Here is a 19354-nt window from a genome sequence, read left to right as displayed (position 1 = left end):
ACCAAACTTACAAAAAAACGGCTGCTAGAACACCCAGCCTGGGTTTACTATTAGAAATATAAACACCAGGATTTAAATTTAGTTAGAAGACAGAAAATTAATTTGGAGCTTTTTTGGTAATGATTAATATTTGATTACTTTTTAAAGCAAAAAATAACCACATGTTCTTGTTCCAGCTTCTCCAATGTGACTCCTACTCTTCAGAGAATTGAAAGTCTTGGAGGACCTCAGACAAAGGGCTTTTACTGTTACTACTTTTTGGCACAGTCCTTGCAGCCCTGAATTAATTTATTCTCTCATTTTCTATCAAGTGTTCAGAAAAGATATATGAAGGGAGTGGATTCGGCTTACTAGAGGTAGGGAAAAGAATTTAATTACAGTATTATAAAAATGCCAAAAAGGCATACAGCTCAGTATGATGGAAAAAATACAACATTATAGCATGGACACAACCGAAATGATTAGTTAACAATCATAGCACCAGACATGAGCACCTCAACATGTAAGCTGTGACTCGATGTACTTCTGTACATCCAAAGCAACACAGTGAAGATGGAGCTGCACTAATTAAAGGTTTGTCATCGCTGGTCCGTCCTTGCCGCTGAGGTACGTCTGAACACATTAAAACTTTCTAATAAGAGTAAAACATAAGGAAAATATTTCTTCACGTTCACAGACTTAAAAAAAAATAAAACAAATCAGGAATAACAAAGTCTTAAAAAAGAAAAAGAAAAAGAAAACACTTGTTCACGAGGAACAATGTTCACTGTTCATTTACAAACCAGGGATTTACATCATCTCCACAGGCAGACCTCCAGTGCTGTCTTGCAGGAAGCTAAGCTCTGTTCGGAGCTTTTCGTTTTCCTTGACAGCGAAAGAAATGCACAACGTTAGCAGCATTCACATGACCAAAGAAGTACATCATGAACTGACAGAGGAAACGGTAGCTACCTCTTGAAGTTTGGTGTTGTCCTTTTTCAGCTTAACCAGATACTCAATCCTCTGTTTGTGGTTCTTGTGTCCCACAAGTTTTCCATTCTCCTCTGAGAGCTTAACGTTCTGCTTACGGAGAACCTCGTTCTCCTGGAAGACAGCAAATATTTTACTCAAGTCAGATAAACGTGACCTGTTAGTTTGGCCGTCCTTGTGCACGTGTAATACATTTTGAATCGATCCTTTCACTCTGACTCAAATCAAATAGTTGAAAGGTTCAGTTGTATCGCACACGGAAGCTCACCTGGAGTAGTTTCTCCTCGTCGTGTATCCTGTGGCTCATATCTCTCAGCTCCAGACAGCGGTTCCTCAGCTCAGAGGTCAGCTCTTGAACGCAGGTCTGAGACTGAGCCAACATGGACTCCTGTGCCAGCAGTCTAATCCATCAGGGGAAAAAAAACAAAACAGAAGCAGAGCTGCGGTTGTCAAACATCAAGCATCAGTGAAAGACAAGACCCAATAACAAACATTGAGTCACTTTCCTGAACCACTCCCCCATGTGCTCACCTTTTCTGAGTATCAGACAGCTTCTGGACGATTTTGGTCTGGTGATGAAAGACAGAGAAACACATTAACAAACGATGCATTTAGAGAAAACAATAAAACCAGCAGAGAGACAGATAGAGACCTTCTCTGCTCTTTCCTCCTGTAGCTCCTTAAGCACCGACTGCTTGATGGCTTCATTCAACTCCTCGCTGAAAAATCACAAGACAACATTATTCATTTTACTTTCTCCATAACACACACGGACGACAGAATAACTGAATGAAGAAACTCAACCTGTTATTTCCATTCTGTGTCATCTGACTCTGCTTTGTGTAAAATTTGTCAAGCAGATCCTGGATCTCCATTCGAACCATCTCCTTCTCAGTCAGCTGCGTCTGTAGACATGTAATGCAGAACATGTATAAGATGTTAACACAATTACATGTATTGCATTTATTAAAAAGTGCAAAATATAACACTCCACTAAACAGTCTGGTGTATGAGATGTGTCAGAAAAGTTCCAGGACTGGTGTCACAAAAGACATATTTCAAACCCAAACTACAAGTTTTCCCCTTCAGACGATCAACCAGCACGTCTACAAAGAGATCCTGCGGCGTTTGCTTCGTTCGAGAAGAGGCAGAGTTGTGTCAGGACGAGTCGTGGCTGCTTCACCATGACAACCTGCTCACAGCTCCCTGTGCATCCCACAGTTCCTGGCTGAGAAGAACATCTCCGTGCTGGAGCAACCTCCCTGCTCACCCCACCTGGCTCCCACCTGGATTGTTTCCTCTTCTCCAAGATCAAGGGGGTCATCAAGGGGACCCGTTTAGAAGACGTGGACGACATCAAGATGGCTGTGACGACGGAGGATCCTGGAAGAATCCTTCCAGGAGTGCGTGGCGGCGTGAAGAGAAGGCTGGGGAAGTGGGTTAGACTCCAGGGGGATTACTTGGAAGGGGAAGACTTGTAGTTTGGATTTGAAATATATCTTTAGTGACACCAGTCCTGAAATTTTTCTGACACACCTCGTAACTCAGTCTAATGGTGAAAACACAAAAACATACCTTCAGCCTTTGGATTTCCTCATTCTTTGCAGCCCTCTCAGCGTTCAGTTCTGTTAGAAGAATCTCCATCGTCATCATGGAGGAGCGTCTGCTCTCCAGCTCCTGCTCCTGGCTCTCCAGCACCTGGGTCAGGTCCCTGTTGAAGCTCCCTGGAGTACGGGGCGTCTTTAGAAACAGAAATTTAAATAAATAAAAAAAAAGATTAGCACAAAAATGATGAATAGAATAAAATAAGTCACAAATGGTCCATCAGTGAAGGCGTATTTAAAGAATAACTGAGACATCAGCAGGTTTTACCCGAGGTAATGACTTCGGTGTGAATGTCGCCTCAACAAGAGGTTTGAACATCCCGCTTCTGATTGATTTCTCAACAGCTTCTTGCTGTTGTTGCACCTGGTGTGAAAGGAGAGCTTTGGCAATTACTCATTTTGATAAAATATCATCATTTGATATATATTTTTTTAATGTTACTGATTATTTGTTGACTGTACTGTGGCATAAAAAACAAAAACAAAAGAAAAACTTCACCTTCTGCTCTAGGTTCTGTATCATGACGTCCTTCTGGGCTGTTTGCTCCTGAGATGCTTGGAGGAGGCTGTTCTGCTCGTCTAAGACCTTAGTGAGTCTCTCAACCTCTTCAGTGGCGTAGGAAATCTCCTCCTGCAACACCTCAACCTAAGAACATACACATTATATGTAGTGTTTTTTCCATTTCAACCACATTTTGATACCCACAAAACTAAGGGCTCATAACATTAGTCAAGTCGCTATGAATCTACAAAACTCAACACCAACATCTATTCACAAACATTACCTCTATTTTGTTGGATGCTGTCCTCCTGTCTAAAGTTTCTTTCAGGTCACAGACTTCTGTCTGCACCTTACAGTGTTGCTCCCTGATGTCCTCCCGTTCAAGGCAGGCAGCATTGTATTTGGTCTGGAAGAGCAATGACATCATCCTCAATATTTACGTGCACTGATTGATTCATGATTCATTAAACTGTCCACAGTATAGAGGAACAGAATGGGTAAATGCAGCGATCAGTAAAGTTTTTTCTAAGACAGATGAGAGGGAAAATAGGAGATGGAGTACTGTGATGTCTTTGATTTCTTCAGACAGGTGGTTAATGGTCTGGTCCTTCTGGCTCAGTTCACTGCGGAGGTCTCTGGTTTGGTTAATCAGATCTAAAACGACGTCCTGTCAAAGAACACAAGAGGTACTCAGAAGGACAGTATACATGTTGAAACTATATTTGAAGATGAGACAGAACTGTTCACTGAGACTTACTTTATCCTGTTCAACCTTCTGCTCCAAGCTTTTTATCCTTTCATTGGCAGAAGTTAAACTGTGCTCAAGATCAGCAAGTTTGGACACCTTCAAAACAAAAATAAGAAACAAACTCCTTCACTGCAAAAACTCTTCTGCCGTTTTTTTATACTTTGCAAATACGTGCACGTTTCCTACGACTGACCTGTTGCTGATTTTGTATCATCAAGTCTGACACTTGTTTTCTGAGCTGTGTGTTCTGTTCCACGGTTTCAGTAAGTTCTCTGAAGGAATATATGAAGGTCCCACATGTCAACATGAACGCCATTTTAAAGGTAAAAATTTTGTACGTGCATCAGAATTAACAAAACAAAAGTTAAATTGTGCAAACTCACTTTGATGTACTTTCTTTGTTTTCTCTTAACTGGGAGATCAGGGCGCTCGTGTGCTCTTGCTCAGTTTGCAAAGAATTATTTAATTCCTGCAGTGAAGAAAAGAAAAGAAAAAATCAGAAATATAAAAAATAACAGTTAAACCATAAAAAATAAATTTCATGTCAAAAACGGGTACGGAGTTTCTGAGTTCACTAACCATGACCTGCGCCTTCAGTCCATCAATCTCCTGCTGCCCGTCGTGCAGCTGCTGTCTTGCCTGATCAGCCTCAAACTTGGCTTCAGCTTGCAGCTGGTCAAACGAATCCTGCAGCGTCCGGTGCTGCTCTAGAAGCTGCTCCCACTCCAGTCTGGAAAGAAGACCACACTGAGGTTGTGAGCAAATAGACACATGAGAGAAGCACAGCACAGTGTAGCAGATTAATGCTTACTGGACTTTGTCAAGTTGGAGCTGTGTGCTGATCAGACTGCTGGAGAGCTGACTCATTTCTTTCTCCTGCTCACTCTGACCGTCTCTCAGTTCGTTCTTCACAGAGGCCAGCTCCTTGTCGGATGACTGCAGCACCAGGCGTAGATCGCGGATCTCACTCCTCAGAACTGAAAGAAGAGGAAAGACCTTGATACGCTTGTCTCCATCGATGGCCCAAGTCAAAACAACCCCACCACGTGACAGTAATTCCTAAACATCAACCAGAGTCCAGGCAAATGATGAGGAGAAACATCAGAGCCTAACCTTCTGCAGCTTGCTGTTCAGACTGAAGGCTCTGTTGCAGGTTGTTCACAGCTTCCTGCAGGCTGAGCTGATCTTTGTTCCTATTGGTTCTTTCAATAGAAAGTTGCTGTATCAAGGGTGAAACATCAGGAAAACAGAACAGATAAATAAATAGCTGTCAAAGGTACCACACAGTTCTTCTTTTTAACACAACATTCAATTTTAATAACTGTACACGAGAAAGCTCTACCTCGTCCTTGTGCTCAGCCTCTTGTGACATCACAGCAATCTGCTCCTCGAGTTTTGCAATTTGCTGCAACAACTTGCTGTTCTTTAGCTCCTCTTCATTTAACTGTGTCTGGACACGACTAGCTTGCTCCTGATGACAAATTACAGAAAGCATGAGGCAATGGGAGGACTAAATGTGTGCTGTGTTCACACGTGTAAGAGATAATTCCCAATAATTTACCTGCACTTGACGTAACTCCTCCGTCAAGGCCATCTCGCCCATGTCTGACGGAGGCTGCTCAGACCAAATGTTGTCTGCTTTATCGTCTTCCCCGTTCAAGTGCTCAGGGCTGGAGAGAGGCACGAAGCGGGACCGCAAGTTGTATGCTTTGGTGGGCGTCGTGAGAATCTGCCATGACAGATATTCAAAACGTGAATGAGAATAGCCGTAACAATATGTTATAGCTGCTCCACAGTTATGAAGGGACGTATTTCACCACTGGCTTACCTTTATCGTTTCAACATGGATTCTGTTCAGTTCAGAAACCTCCTGTTTTTTATAAGCATTTGTGGCTTCCAAAATGTTTTCCAAATGTCTGTTGGATTTGTCAAGGTATCTTTTCTCAGACTCCAGCTGTGACAACTGTTTCCTGAAGCAAAAAGCACCACATTATGCCATTAATAACAGCACGCTTCCTTGACTCATCAAAAATCGACTATTTCTCTAAATAAAAACAGATTCTCGGCGAACCTAGAAATCAGAGCTGTGCGATATTCAAATTTAAACAAAAAGTGGATAAACAAGTAGAGGAGTTGGGCCAAACATATAAAACAGACTGAGGTATTGTCTAAATGAAAACCAAGAACCTAAGATGTTTTTTTAAAAGCAAATCCAGCTCATAGTGCAAATAGTTATTGTCAAAGAGTCTTGTGTGCGTGTGCTATCAAAGGTGTTCTACTGTTTATCATTACTGGATTTCATGCATGTATTCCTGTTTTTTGTTTTTTGAAGGGACATCTGTCAAGCTTTTCAATCTGATCACAGTGTCACGTTGGCTTTTTAATAGTTGTACTCATTAAATAACCTCCTTACTTGGTCACGTCTTTGTACTCTTCAAAGGCGCGAAGGGCGGTTGTGAGGTCTGACTGTTTCTGAAGCAGTTTAGCGTTCAGCTTCTCAATAGCAGCTGCTGCGGCAGCATCTGTAGCCGCAGTGGTTGAAGAGACTGCTGCAGCTGAGGAGCAACATACGATTAATAAAATGGTTCTTCCTTTTTTAATTTAAATTTGCAAAATGTTTTCTCAGTTCTCATCTTACTTTCTGGGAGTCTTTCTGACTCCATAGCACTCTGAAAGGCGTCCTCCAGCTCAGCAGCAACCTGGGCTACAACCTCTTCAGCTTTCACCACTGATTCCAGAGAGCGCAGCAGACGGTTTTCCTCTCTGAGGCTGTAATTCTCTGCCGCATATCGAGTCATCTTTGGATGATGTTCAACCTTAAAGGGCAAAAGAATGTGCAAGAAAAAAAAGGTTGTGGTAAACAGTACAGCCTGGAGTTAAGAGGAACTGTGGAGCTGTACGGCTATTATTAGAAGAAATCATTATCCATTACGGATATAACCCCACTCTGCTTTCAGTTTTAATTGCCTTGGATGAATCTGTCTCGGATGTTAAAAGAAATAAAATAATAAATCACCGGAGTTTCTCACAGCAACCTTAAAGGGCTAAAGAATGTTTTGGCATCTGAACTATAGGAGCTCTCCACCACTGTGTATCTACACAATATGAAGACATGAGATGTGGGTAAGACTGTGCTTAAAAGGCTTGACATTTTTTACCTGATCTCTCAAGATTTTAATTTCTTCGTTCAGCTGGTCGATCAAAGCCTGAGAGTCCTTGTCTGAAAGTGAGCTTTGTCCTGCCTTCAGTTTTTTCTCAAGACGAGCGATGTGGTCTTCTCGAAACCTGACAATCATCCGGCTGGAATGGATGAACTTGTCTTTTTGTGTCCAGGCCTCCTCAAGCTGAGCCACCTTCTTAAGCAGCATCTGAGTGTGGTCAAGCATAACTGTAAGTTTCCTTGCATTAAAATTAGTTCCTCACAACAAAGGACTTTCCCAAAATAATTCACAATGCAAAGCAACATTCCCCCTACCGTCTTCTCCTCATCCTGCCTCCTCCACAGACGAACAGCAGACATAAACTTTGCTTTATATGAGATGTTGTGTTGGATTTCAGTCGTTGGGCCTGGAAAGAAAAGCCATTTTATATTTGTTTTAAGAAATAACACTTATATCTTAGGACTCCATGCTCCACTCAAGCATAGGTTTGTAACTTTGGCGTGTGTAAATAGTTTAAACAGGATGTTACGTGGGTGACAGTCAGTATGTGTTTGATTTGCATGCGGTTACCCATAGAGAGTTCAGCTCCTCCTAGTGGTACATCTCTCCCACAGTCCAGTCCCTGAGCTGTCAGTGCCTGTGCAAGCTGCTCTTTCAGCTTCTTCACTTCAGCCTGCAACTGTCTCACATTTCCCTGTGTGTCCTCATTGATGACAGCCTGGCAAAACAGAAAAAACAGGATGAAATAACAGTGTCTAAATATAGAATCAGTAGAATCATGTTAATCCTGGTCAGTTTTAATACTCTATATGGTTTTGCTGAATGACAACTACCTTATTTTTGATCAATTTTGCCCTCTGGGCAAACTGCAAAGTTGACAATGTTTCTCCAAAACACTTGGACCCAGGGTGAACATTTGCTATGATGTAAGTCTTTGCATTTCCTCCAAGAGAGTCCTGAAATACCAAACACAATGAAATGGTGAAAGTGTGTGCCACTGTGTCTGAAAATATTACAGTGCTATATTGTCAATGACATTTAGTTGTATAATTTCCACCATGACATCAAGAATGTATTTTGCATCACTTACCCTGAGCAAGAAAGTGAGCTTAGAATCCCTGTAGCAGATGTGGCGATTCTTCCCATTGGACACATCCACCAAAGCCATGATGACCTGGCCAAGGCACATGAGCGAGCGATTGATACTGCTGGCCTCCTGAAAGATAAACAGAGTAGACAGCTCGACAGTTAGAGACAAAAAAATACATTTAAAAAAATCACAAATGTAGTAGAGCAGTGTGAAAGCTTTCAGGCACCAAGCTTTACCTTGAGTCTAGAGCCCTCTGTGTGTGTGTCTTTCTGTCTCTCAGACCCCGCAAGGTCAACCAGGTTCAGCTGAGACATTCGGATGTTCACCACGTCATTGGTGGACTCTTTGGACTCCAAAGTCATTGTGAACACTGCATGAGATCTAGACGACTCGCGATTCATGGAGGTGGAGGCCACGCGTCGATTGCGCCAGCCCATAGACAGCACCTAAAGGGATTTCAAACACGTCTGATGGGTTTCATCCACTCTTAACTGGTCAGACATAGTGTTACTAAATATTAAAGTAAGCACAACAGCCTAAAATGACTCACAACAAACAAGAAATTCATACCTGGTAAGCTTCAGCAGCTGAGTTCACAAACTTCTCCACAGCTCCCTCAACAAACACACCCTTCTTGATGTTCTCCCTGAGGAAAAGGCTGGCTGAGGCTGTGTCCAGAAGGTCATAAATTTGCTCATTGTAAATCTCAATAAATGAGCATTTGCAGAGGAAACTCTTGGACTGGCCAGACTTTAGGAAAAAAGAACAAGTTCCACAATAATTAAAACAATCCTAATACTGGGTTACAACACATTCATGCTGATAAAACATTGCAGCTCACCCTTTCTGCTTCTCTGTTGATGAGAAAAAACAGGTACTCAAAACTTCGAGGAATAACCCCTCTTAATTCATCTGTGAAGTTATCCAACTCAGACGGTCCTAGACAAGATGGCAAGAAAAAAAAGTGTCACTTACTTTATTCTGTTGCTTGATTTTAGTGGATTTGTTATATACAACTAATAGTACTCACCAAGCATGGTGAACGTTTTTCCTGAGCCTGTTTGTCCACTGCAGAAGCATGAGAGAAATCCAGTAAGGGATTGATTGTGCCATTACTTATTTTACATTGTATATGAACAACATAAACACCACTTACTAGGCAAATATAGTACCATTATATCCATTCATGCAAGACTCAACAATATTTTTGGCCACACTGGAGAATACAGAGTCCTGTTGAAAAATGACAGAAAGATCACACAGACACTCTTATTACAATCAACTTTTTTGAGTCATACAAGCTGCATCTCACACCGTTCAAGATATTATTTAGCCGGTATGTTTACACTAAAATAACCATGTGCCCCCAAACCTGAGATGTGTCCATGTCAGCAACATGATCATAGGTGAAGGTCCGTGGTTCTGGTTTGGACAGCAGACGGATGGTGTTGGGTGAAGTGACGGTGAGACACAGACTCTGATCTCCATCTGTGGTCAGCCCAGTGCCCTGAGTGAGCGGTCGCACTCGGACAAACACTTTGATGGAGTCGCTGTCACCACTGCAACGCCAGAAAGCAACAACACTTATAAAACCGTAAACCTGAGCTGAAGATGGAATTAAAGAAGTACAAGTAGTATTTTATAGTCTTCTTGTAAAAACGGTTAACCTGACAGGCAAACTGATGGACATCTTAGAAAGGGGGAAGAAAAAAACAACCACACACTGATAGGGTGAGAATATTAACCTGGTCCTGGATCAATAGCATAGGGCATTTTCAGTTTAACGTTACTATCTGTAAAGTTAGCAACGTGGCTTTAGCGTACGTGTGAACGAAACAAGCAGAACATAATAAAAGCTATTTACCTGGCAGCAATGTGGGTTGAATCGCCAGATCCTGTCGACAACATTACAAAACTGTTAAACGTTTGTTCAGATGATTATTCGAGTATTTCCTTGCAGCTGTAGCTAAATTACATCGACAAACATATAATTTAATGTCCCCATTGTCCCGTTAACATCAACATAGCGGTTTGGTTAACCGGAGAGTGTTAGCTAAGTCATGTTAGCTGATGTCTACTCGCTAATTAGCTTGCTAACGTTACAAAAACAGAAAATGATGGCGTCGACATGCTGGAGTGACAGCGTTTTAGTTTCCAAACCGAACAAAGATGTGTTTAGTGCGCTACCTTTTCCACCGGAATTCATCGTTGACAAAGAAATATTCGCCGTTACGCAGTAAAAGCTAATTTCTTCGCTGCATTTCGACGAGCGAAGTCAGACGAGGAAGGACCCTGATCTGTTTACATCCTTTAAAATTGGCGCGCAGCTCCGCCTACTCTTCTTCTTCTTCTTCCTCTCCTCCTGTGTAGTTTACCGAGTTAATAAACAGCTCCTAGGTGAAATACCGCCACCTGGCGGACAACATGTAGGACTAGGACGGTTATTGCACAAATAACAACAACAACAACAACAACAATAATAATAATAATAATAATAATAATAATAATAGTAAATGAAAAATACACATGTACCACACAACTCCTCTGCAGTATTTCTCTAATACCTGCAGTCATTTGAGTTTGAAGTGCAAATTTAAATATGTGTATCTCTTGTTGATATTTAGAACAGAGTAAAAATGCATCCGTCATTGATTAATATAGTCTGCGATGCTCACGTCTACCCATAGCCTTTACTTCTTCTTCTTTTAGTTTTTTTTTCTTTGTAATTTTTTGTACCTCTGTGTAAGAGCAATATCATTTTTTTATTCTGTTATGCATAGATTGCTAATAGATTAAGGAGGTTTGAGGATAAACAACGAATATGTGCGTAAACAAGGTGGATATGGAAAAAAAAAATCTGTTTAATATGATTCCTTCAGTATGTTAGTGATGTCATTCAAAACCCTGTAAGCTGTAATGCACGTATTTTTCCTCCATGTTTTCTTTTACTTCAATTTCTTTTTTTTCCTTTTTCTTTTTTTAAAATATGAATGGTTGGTACGTTAATTGTTTGTCGTTTAAGTGATTTTAAAAACAGCAGTGTGGTTATCCTTCTGCTGTTTCTGATGTCCTCGCCTCATGGCGCAGCCGTAGAATGGATCACTCCTGCTCTTTAACGCGATTGGCTGCTTAACCCGGAAGCGCGTTTCCTTTGAATGGTTCTGGCGATTTCATTGGATCGTTTCAAGACTTTTAAATTCCAAACGGCCGTCGTCCACAGAAGGAGAGGGGAATTCAAAAGCACAGAAGTCCTGCTTCTTACCGTTCAGTCGCATGCTTGGACGATAGACGGTATAATTTCTACCAACGGCGTCTTTTAAACTAAGGTGGGTCGTAAAATACAGAAATGTACGCTTTCCAGTGTTTCATGTTTTTAACAAGTGATCCCGAGTTTGTGTTTTCCGTTAACTTCAGAGCTAACAGTTAGCTAACGAGGCTGTTGTTAGGCGAATAAATAGGCGTTTGTATATCTTGGGTGTCCTGAGGTTTAGGACTGAGGGCATGATTTCACTGGGGAATTGTTAGGAAATCCACCTGAGATATTGTAAAGTTTATTTACGTTGGATTACGCTAACTTAGCTGCAACTAACGAATGCATGAAAACGTTGACAACACTGGTCTCATGACACCCACAAGACAAATATATCATTCAGTGCACTGGAGCTAAACGATGAGGGGGAAACACGGTGTCTCAATGCGACTTTTCAAAAGGATATTGCGATTTGCTGCCTCATTTTAAAGATTCAGTTCACTCTGTAATAGATTTAATTGCATCTGATGGGCGTTTACAACATGAGACCTCTTCAATATATTACCTGATCTATCTTCAAATACAAGGATGAGAGCTTAAAGATGTCATCTGCTTCAAACATGTATTTAAATCATTTTAAATAAATAAAGAAGAGCTGCAGCAGTTGTCACAAAAGCTGTGACTGGTAAGTTAAATTGAAAGATCAATATTAATATTAATAACAGTGTGATGTATCCAGCCCTAATGCTCACAAATCAAATAGTTTTGAACTTTAGTGTCACCAAACTCACTCGTATGCAGTCATGAATACCTCAGCATGTGTCAGAATGTCATGTGTTAATTACAGCCTAAAATGTAAAGTTTGTTTATTGCTGACATTTATGTACTTATGACTCACATCCTAAATGTCACGTGTTCCTTCGGGGTCACCACATGTTCTCCAACATCTGAATCATTGAAATAGTTATTAGTGCAGCTTTGGAGGAAATTAGTTCAGCCATGTCCATTTCCTTGGAAGTCTTAGCTCACTTAAGGCTATTGATGCTTTCACGGTCCTTGTTTCACAGCTGCCTTCATTAACAGCACTAACAATGGCTGCATACTGTCTAGTGTTCCAGCTCCAGGGCCTTTGTACTGTGCATAGAGGCTCACTGGTATGACTCACTGGACCAACTCACTGGACCAGAGACATTTAGACAAATTTCACACTCCTGGGATCTCTAGTCTGAACAGTCCTTGTTTTTAAAAATCTGACACTAATGTTTCAGTGTGTTGTTTCTATGTACATAGTGCTATGTTGTCTCACAGCAATTTTCTTTTTGCATAATAATAAAAGTTGTGATCAAGATATAACTAGACATTTTATGGTTAAAAAGTGAAATTGTCAGTGCCCTCTGGTGGACAAACTTTGCAACTGCTGCACTGTCTCTACTTAAAGTATTTTGATATTGTTGTACAGAAATTTCCCTTCTGACTGTCCATCATATGCACAAATGACCATGTCTGTAAGGTAATAGTGGCTAAGAGTTTTGCTTAGCAATTTTGGAGCACTGCTTGGGCACCTTGGATTTTTTTTTAACCTCTAGGCCGTTATGCATAACAATTTTAAGAAGATCTATTTTTATTTCTCACATCTTACCTCACAAAACCTTCTACTGTTTAGAAAAGGAGGATATTTTATCAATATAAAAATTAGGGGAATGCATCAACCAAGGTTTACAGACAACAATAAATTGGCTCGGTGACATCTACCCTGATTCTGGTGGAAACTTTTTCTGTCCACACGCGTCAGTAAACCCCACAACAACCTAAAGCGTCTTATCAGTTGGGCGCAGCTTTCAGGACACCACCTCCTTCAGCTCTGTGAGTTAACAGTTTGTTTCGCCGCCTTTGCAGGATGAGTTCTGTTGAAGTCAACGATGAGAATCGTGGGGTTTGCCCTGGAGGAAAGCACAACAGCTCAAGTAACGACATATTCGACCTGGATCAGCCGACTGGGAGGCCGTCCATCCTGCGCCAGACAGAGAACCTGCCCAGCAAGACTGTGCCAAAGGGGACGAAGGTACAGAATGTGGTTTTTGTTTGTTTGTTTGTTAGAAGCTGTGTCCCCCTTCTCATCTCCATTCCTGAAAATACTTTACAGTCAGAAGAAAGCTACGCCCACATTTACTAGATTGTGTTAAACTAAAGGGATAAAAAAGGAGATTATTAGTTTTGTTGCACCAGTGAACACAGAACTTGTTTAATTCTGTGAATACATAAAGTTTCATCTCAGCCTATTTGTAGCCCACCTTGAATCAACTTCAACAAGATTCTAATCAAACATTAAAAAATAAAAAAACTTGTGTGAATGGACAGAAACAGATATTTTCAGACACATTTTTAGCACGAATTATACTGACTTATACTAAAATCAGTAGCAAATTCATACATTAGTCAATCTCGCTCCCTCTTTATTCTTTTCTGCAGCATATTTTGCATCCAGGTGACCATTTGTTCTCCGTACTGACTCCGTTCTTTCTGTGCAGGTTTGTTTCCAGACTCCAAGAAGAGACCCTGTGACCAAAAGAATTCTGTCTCCCAGCAAGTCTGTCAGGATGTCAAGCGTGGACGAGTGCACAAAAGCAATGGAGTCCTTAAATTTGGATAAATTAAAGTAAGTTCTGTATCCCATACTCCAATCCGCCTTCAGAGAAATTCCTGGTTACATTTCAGTAACCGACGCCGTTTTGTTTTCGCAGTACTTTGCAGCAAGAAACCACAGAGCAGCCAAAACAAGGTAATTTATCCAAACTGATCAGCTTGTTTCCTTTGATTTCTCTCACTGCGGAAAAACTAATGGCAAGTGTTTTTGACTTTTTCCACAGAACTGTCATCTTATCCCGATGACAACATGCCAATTCAAAGCAAGGGGGGCTACCAGCTGGATTTTGACAACCTTGACGCTATCGATCCTTTTCAGGGGTCTAATAAGATGCTCCTCTCTCCTGCAAGGCCTGCAGCTGAAAACCCTCCTACACATCCTACTGAGCCTCAGCCCACAACTCCAGAGAATATTTCAGAGGAACCTACCAACATAGAATCTGCACTAGATGAGACACTTCCATTCACCCCATCTATTGATAACTCCCTGGCCGATGTCACTGCAGACATCAGCTCCACAGAGAGCAGCGTGGTCACAGTAGTGAGAGTCCCAGCAATAGAGGAACAAGATTCATACAGCGCTACACCTGATGACAAACAACCTGCTAACATGTCTTCAGCCGCTGAGGAAGACAAAACATCAGGCAGTTTTGTGGAGGATGCTCCACTTCCGGCAAAAGGTTCCTATAACTTTGATTTTGACAACCTCGACGCCATCAATCCTTTCCAGACCGGTGGCTCCAAAATTCAAAATTCACCCGTCCTTGGGAGAAAGGTGTCAAACAGCGATCCACCTGCAGAAGAAAGCAAACCTGCAAATGTTGTTGACGTCCCCGAGGTGGCCCAAGAATTGCCTGTTCCGCTTGAGGCGAAGCCCGAAGCTGCAGTGGCCCCAGCATCTCCCAATACTGCAAAGCCTCCAGCGGCCGAGTCCAAGCCAGCCGATGCCCCAGTGAAGAAAAGCCCAGTCAAAGAAGGACCAGTCAAACTTGAGTTCAGTTTCGGCGATGGCACCGAGGTCAAACCGAAGCCGCCGCTCAAGAAATTTGGCAAAAGGCCACCAGGTGCAAAACCTAAAGAGGTAAAGCTGGCGTCTGACGTCAGACCTCCAAAGGAAGCTCCAGTGAAGCCTGATGCCAGTGACGCTGTGGATGTTCCCGTTCAGAAAGGCTCTTACTCATTTGACTTTGACAAGTTCGATGACCCAAACTTCAATCCCTTTGGCACGAAATCGGGCATGAGCAACTCTCCAAAGAGCAGCAAGAAATCCAGCCCTGTGCCCATGGAAACGGTGACTCCAGAGCAAAATGAGGAACCCATGGAAACGGAAGCTGCATCATCAGTGTGGTATGTTAACTATTTTGTCTGAGTGTACCAAGTATTTATGTGCAGTGGACAGTTAGTTGCCAATAGCGCTGCGATTCACTGTACAATTTGATATGCTTTTGCCCCTTGTAGCGCTGGAGAGAGTTTGCCAAATGCCGAACCCAGCCCTGAAGTGGTAAGACAGCAACGCAGTTCAATACAAGTCTCGACAGAGTTTCCCTTTTGGGTTGTGTGTGTTTTTCACGAACACTTTGTGCTACAAAACGACAGGTGTCTGACAATAAGGTTGCCTCCGACCTCGACAAGGGACTTCAAACTGAAGAAAAAGTGCCAAACCTTCCTGAGCTCCCTGAACCCGACCAGAAGTCCCAGACTGACATGTTCGACTTCAACGAAGAGTTTGTTCCTGGAACCACATGTGAGTTGAACAAATTTTCAGAAAAGTGGTTTATACTATTCACCCTGTAGTTTCATAGAAGCTTTTTGCTTCATGCTGTATGGTAGTGACGTATTTGTTAAATGGAAAGCTGTTTCTGATGCCAACCCATGATCTTTATCTCCAGTCATGGCCAATGACTTTGACGGACAGATTGATTACCTTGAACAGTTTGGGTCCAGCAGCGTAAGTACTTATTTCATATTAAACTGGACATGTTTATTGTTAGTGCATGACCTGGAGGTATTTAGATGCTTTTTTTTCTTGCTATTTTTTTCCACCTCAACAGTTCAAAGAGTCTGCGCTGAGGAAACAATCGTTGTACCTAAAATTCGATCCCCTCCTGAGAGAGAGCCCCAAGAAGCCTGCAGGCCCGGGCGTCCAGCTCCACGTCGCTCCTCCTGCTGCCTTCGCTTCACGGTAAGATGTACTTTTGTTTTCATTTTTCAGAGCTAATTATGGTCTGCTTCGGACCATCACGTATAACAAAATCTAACCACATCACATCTGGGTGTTTTTTTTTTTCATTTCTGTCCAACTCAGGCTTGAAACACCACAGATGGCAGAAAAAGAGGCAACAAAAGGACCACAAAAGGATGCTTTCAGACTGTTTGATGATGCTTCAGCACCGGTAAGTCAACGGGCGACCTCGACTGACTCGGTTACTCAGTTTTGTCTACAATGCTTCACTGTTCAGCCCCGTTACTGTGCAAGTAAACAACGTTCTCTTTTACGTTTTGAGGATATTGTCTCTGGGATTGTGACATGTCCCTAGTCTGTTTTAAGTCAACATTTCTTTGCTGTTTATTCTATTGTTTTGCTCCTTTTAAGCCAGCCAGTCATGTATAACATGAGCCAGGACTCATTCCTCTGGTAGCCTATAAAATGAAGGAGAAAGTTCAGACATACGTACTTACTGTGCATACATATATGTGTGTTATTTTCCTAAACCCAGCCAAGTAATTCTGGTGCCTAAAGCCCAACCAAGCAAGAGGTGAAACTGAAGCTTGGGTCTCAGAATGCTGGACATAAATCCCAGCTCTGCTATGTCACAGTTGTACCTTTCGGGGAGACGATCTTTAAAAATGTAAATGAGAATGCAGTTTGGTTTTATAGGAACGCAGCTTTGGGGGAAACAGAGCTGCAGTGTTCCATCTTCTGACTGTAAACTACCTGTCATCTAGGCTCCAATCCTCCAGACCATCGTCCCTCCGTTCCCCCAGCCAGCCAGCACGGAGGACGCCATCATCGAAGTGCTGAAGTACAGCCAGAAAGACATGGACGCAGCCATCGCCAAAGCGCAGGCAGAAGTACGTCGTTGTTTTGCGACCTGACAAATCCCAGCAGTCGTTTCAAACACAGATGACATTTTTAAGTTTTGTTTGGTTGTTCATGTACATTTTGAGCAGATCCAAACATCCACACTCCACTTTGATGATGTGATTTTTTTTTTTTTAAACAAATCTCTGGAGCAGTTTAGAATAATCTGGTTGAGCCACAGCAAACGTCGGCCAACGCAGATCTAATATCAAAGAAACCTTGTTTAACGAGGGGATGCCAGTGACTGTTCTGCTCGCTCAGTTAATGTCAGCAGAGTCTAGTTTCTAAAGAAAGACAATAGATGAAAAGGTATCAGTGATTTAAAGGAGAAAAACAAAATCACTGTTAGCTTCTCAAAGTCTGTTCTTAGACCAGAGTTGGGAGAAATCGACTTTCTTAGCAGTTTTATTTTCATCAATAAATGGCTGTTTTGTACAAATTTGACAATTTAATAGACAGTCAAAGGAATTAAAGTCAAAACCTGTCTCAGTCTGGAGCATTTTGAAGGTTGAGAAAGCTCCATTACTTTTAACTAATAACTCCTAGGACTTATTATTCTTAGCCGTTAGAATAATTAAAGTGTTCATTCTGTCAAATAGGCAAAAGAAAAGGAGCAGCAGTGGAGCGCCAAGCATAAAAAGCTGCTCGATGACGGCCAAGAAATGAGGTACGCTTTGTGTGTTTCAATACAGTGTTTGTCCATTTTATGCAGTGACAGTGTTTCAAGATATCTGATGTCTTTTTTTTTCCTCTTCACAGGAAAATAATTGCAGAATTTGAGCTTATGATTGCCAAAATGATGGGTAGGTTAAAACTGCTTATGTAATATGGCACGAGATCATTTATACCGTGGTGTGTTAAAAGAAAGCTTCTGTTTTTAGCTGATCAGGAGCAGGAGAGAGCGGTGGCTCAGGACAAGCTCAACGAGGCTCTGCTGGAGAAGGACCAGGTGTCCAGCGACCTGAGCGCCATGGAGAGATCCTTCTCTGAGCTGTTCAAGAGGCTGGAGAAGTACAAGGATGTCATCGAGGGCTACAAAAAGGTTAGAGTTCATGGAGACCAAGCGTTTGCAGTGTGCAGGTTTGGTGGTGAGGAGGCAGAAAGGAGATCTGAATGTTTTCTGTGTCCTTCCTCCAGAACGAAGAGACCCTGAAGTCCTGTGCACAGGACTACCTGGCAAGGATCAAGAAGGAGGAGCAGCGCTACCAGACCCTCAAAGCTCACGCTGAGGAGAAGATTGGCCAGTAAGAACCACCTGACATTTGTGTTAATTATGTTGTTAAAAGCTTTGGGAAACTCACTAATTTATTTCCCATCCTCAGTGCAAATGAAGAAATCGCTGAGGTACGATCCAAGTACAAGGCCGAGGCGTCTGCACTTCAGGCTCAGCTGCGCCGGGAGCAGCTGAAGGTGCAGTCGCTGGAGAAGAGCCTGGACCAGAAGGTGAGCGAACACGTGAATTAAACGATGTGGATTTGTTTTGAGGATTAAAATGTATGCTGTGTGACTGAAAACTGACTGCACTGAATGTTGGGCCCTGCATTGAATGGTGAGAAAACGTTGCCTGAATACGCTCAGTCCACTGCACAACACTTTAATTTGTGTTTACTCATCACTGTACAACACAGTTAGATTAAAAACATGTACTTGAGAGGGAGAAGGAAGATAAGTTGGTTAAAAAAAATATGGATTTGTAGAAATTAGACATGTCACGTTTGTGAAGTTATTAAGACGACTTCAACAGAATGGGCCTGCTCCGTTATTTCTGTACGTAAAATATAATAAATTCATCTTCACAAGAATAAATTAAGTCAGTTGCAAATTGTAGATAAAATGTGTTTATCAAGACAAGATGTGGTTTCGTTGTTTTCTAATCTCAAAAGGCTTCATTTGTGCATTAAAGTAACTGAACATTTCTTCCCAATATCCTTGATTTTAGTTTTGTGATCTTTTTTTTTGACTCCTAAGTTTGCATGTCAGTATAAAATCTTACTGTTTATTATTTCTTATGTTTTACAGGAGAAGGAGGCCGAGGAGCTCACCAAACTCTGTGATGAGCTCATATCCAAAGTTCAGAAGGGCTGAGCTGATTTGTAAATACTGTAGTTTGTAATTACCTCTGGGTTGTTTTTGTTCTTTTAAATTGTTGGCGTCCAGATCATTTTCTTGTGTAGTGTTTGTCTTTATCAATGTTCTTATAATACTGTAAAAAGTTTAATAAAGATGATTTACAAGTTTAATGATTTCGTGATCATTTAGCATCCCACCACTAGAGGGCAGTGTTCGCCTTCAGAGCCTTTGACTC

General features: G+C 41.8%; 2 protein-coding genes across 2 annotated transcripts; one reads left to right on the top strand and one right to left on the bottom strand.

Moving 5' to 3' along the window:
- Positions 1–351: 351 nt before the first annotated feature.
- On the bottom strand, positions 352–10280 carry kif15 (kinesin family member 15). Its single transcript, XM_008284215.1, has 35 exons — positions 10262–10280; positions 9939–9969; positions 9447–9633; positions 9231–9307; positions 9105–9142; positions 8916–9013; positions 8645–8824; positions 8311–8520; positions 8075–8200; positions 7818–7940; positions 7555–7702; positions 7299–7390; positions 6982–7191; positions 6462–6639; positions 6237–6378; positions 5652–5793; positions 5385–5552; positions 5166–5294; positions 4937–5042; positions 4635–4800; positions 4403–4553; positions 4207–4292; positions 4017–4095; positions 3833–3919; positions 3638–3742; positions 3359–3481; positions 3073–3219; positions 2842–2937; positions 2545–2709; positions 1774–1874; positions 1622–1688; positions 1501–1538; positions 1238–1370; positions 952–1083; positions 352–864 (listed from the first exon to the last, which is right to left on the bottom strand). Exons 1-35 carry the CDS (start codon positions 10278–10280, stop codon positions 790–792), a joined length of 4155 nt encoding a protein of 1384 aa, XP_008282437.1. The 3' UTR covers positions 352–789.
- A 985-nt stretch (positions 10281–11265) lies between these two features.
- tacc3 (transforming, acidic coiled-coil containing protein 3) lies at positions 11266–19289 on the top strand. Its single transcript, XM_008283762.1, has 17 exons — positions 11266–11400; positions 13221–13386; positions 13853–13980; positions 14066–14103; positions 14192–15314; positions 15426–15468; positions 15564–15711; positions 15857–15915; positions 16019–16149; positions 16273–16360; positions 16914–17039; positions 17649–17716; positions 17809–17852; positions 17931–18091; positions 18187–18293; positions 18372–18492; positions 19069–19289. Exons 2-17 carry the CDS (start codon positions 13222–13224, stop codon positions 19132–19134), a joined length of 2616 nt encoding a protein of 871 aa, XP_008281984.1. The 5' UTR covers positions 11266–11400; position 13221; the 3' UTR covers positions 19135–19289.
- Positions 19290–19354: the final 65 nt, after the last annotated feature.

The sequence above is a fragment of the Stegastes partitus genome, unplaced genomic scaffold (genome assembly GCF_000690725.1).
Source record: "Stegastes partitus isolate 25-593 unplaced genomic scaffold, Stegastes_partitus-1.0.2 Scaffold8, whole genome shotgun sequence".
NCBI classification, from domain to species: Eukaryota; Metazoa; Chordata; class Actinopteri; family Pomacentridae; genus Stegastes; species Stegastes partitus.
Note: the sequence above shows the minus strand (reverse complement) of the source record. Positions and strands in the feature narration are given on the sequence as shown.

Bases quoted from the DNA above. Each gene is read 5' to 3' on its own strand.
- kif15 (XM_008284215.1), bottom strand. The intron at 7,941-8,074 runs GTAAGTGATGCA...TTGGTATTTCAG, and splicing joins AGCTCACTTTCTTGCTCAGG to GACTCTCTTGGAGGAAATGC. The intron at 4,096-4,206 runs GTGAGTTTGCAC...ATATTCCTTCAG, and splicing joins AACAAAGAAAGTACATCAAA to AGAACTTACTGAAACCGTGG.
- tacc3 (XM_008283762.1), top strand. From the start codon at position 13,222: ATGAGTTCTGTTGAAGTCAACGATGAGAATCGTGGGGTTTGCCCTGGA. The intron at 13,387-13,852 runs GTACAGAATGTG...CTTTCTGTGCAG, and splicing joins CTGTGCCAAAGGGGACGAAG to GTTTGTTTCCAGACTCCAAG. The intron at 16,361-16,913 runs GTAAGTCAACGG...CCTGTCATCTAG, and splicing joins TTGATGATGCTTCAGCACCG to GCTCCAATCCTCCAGACCAT.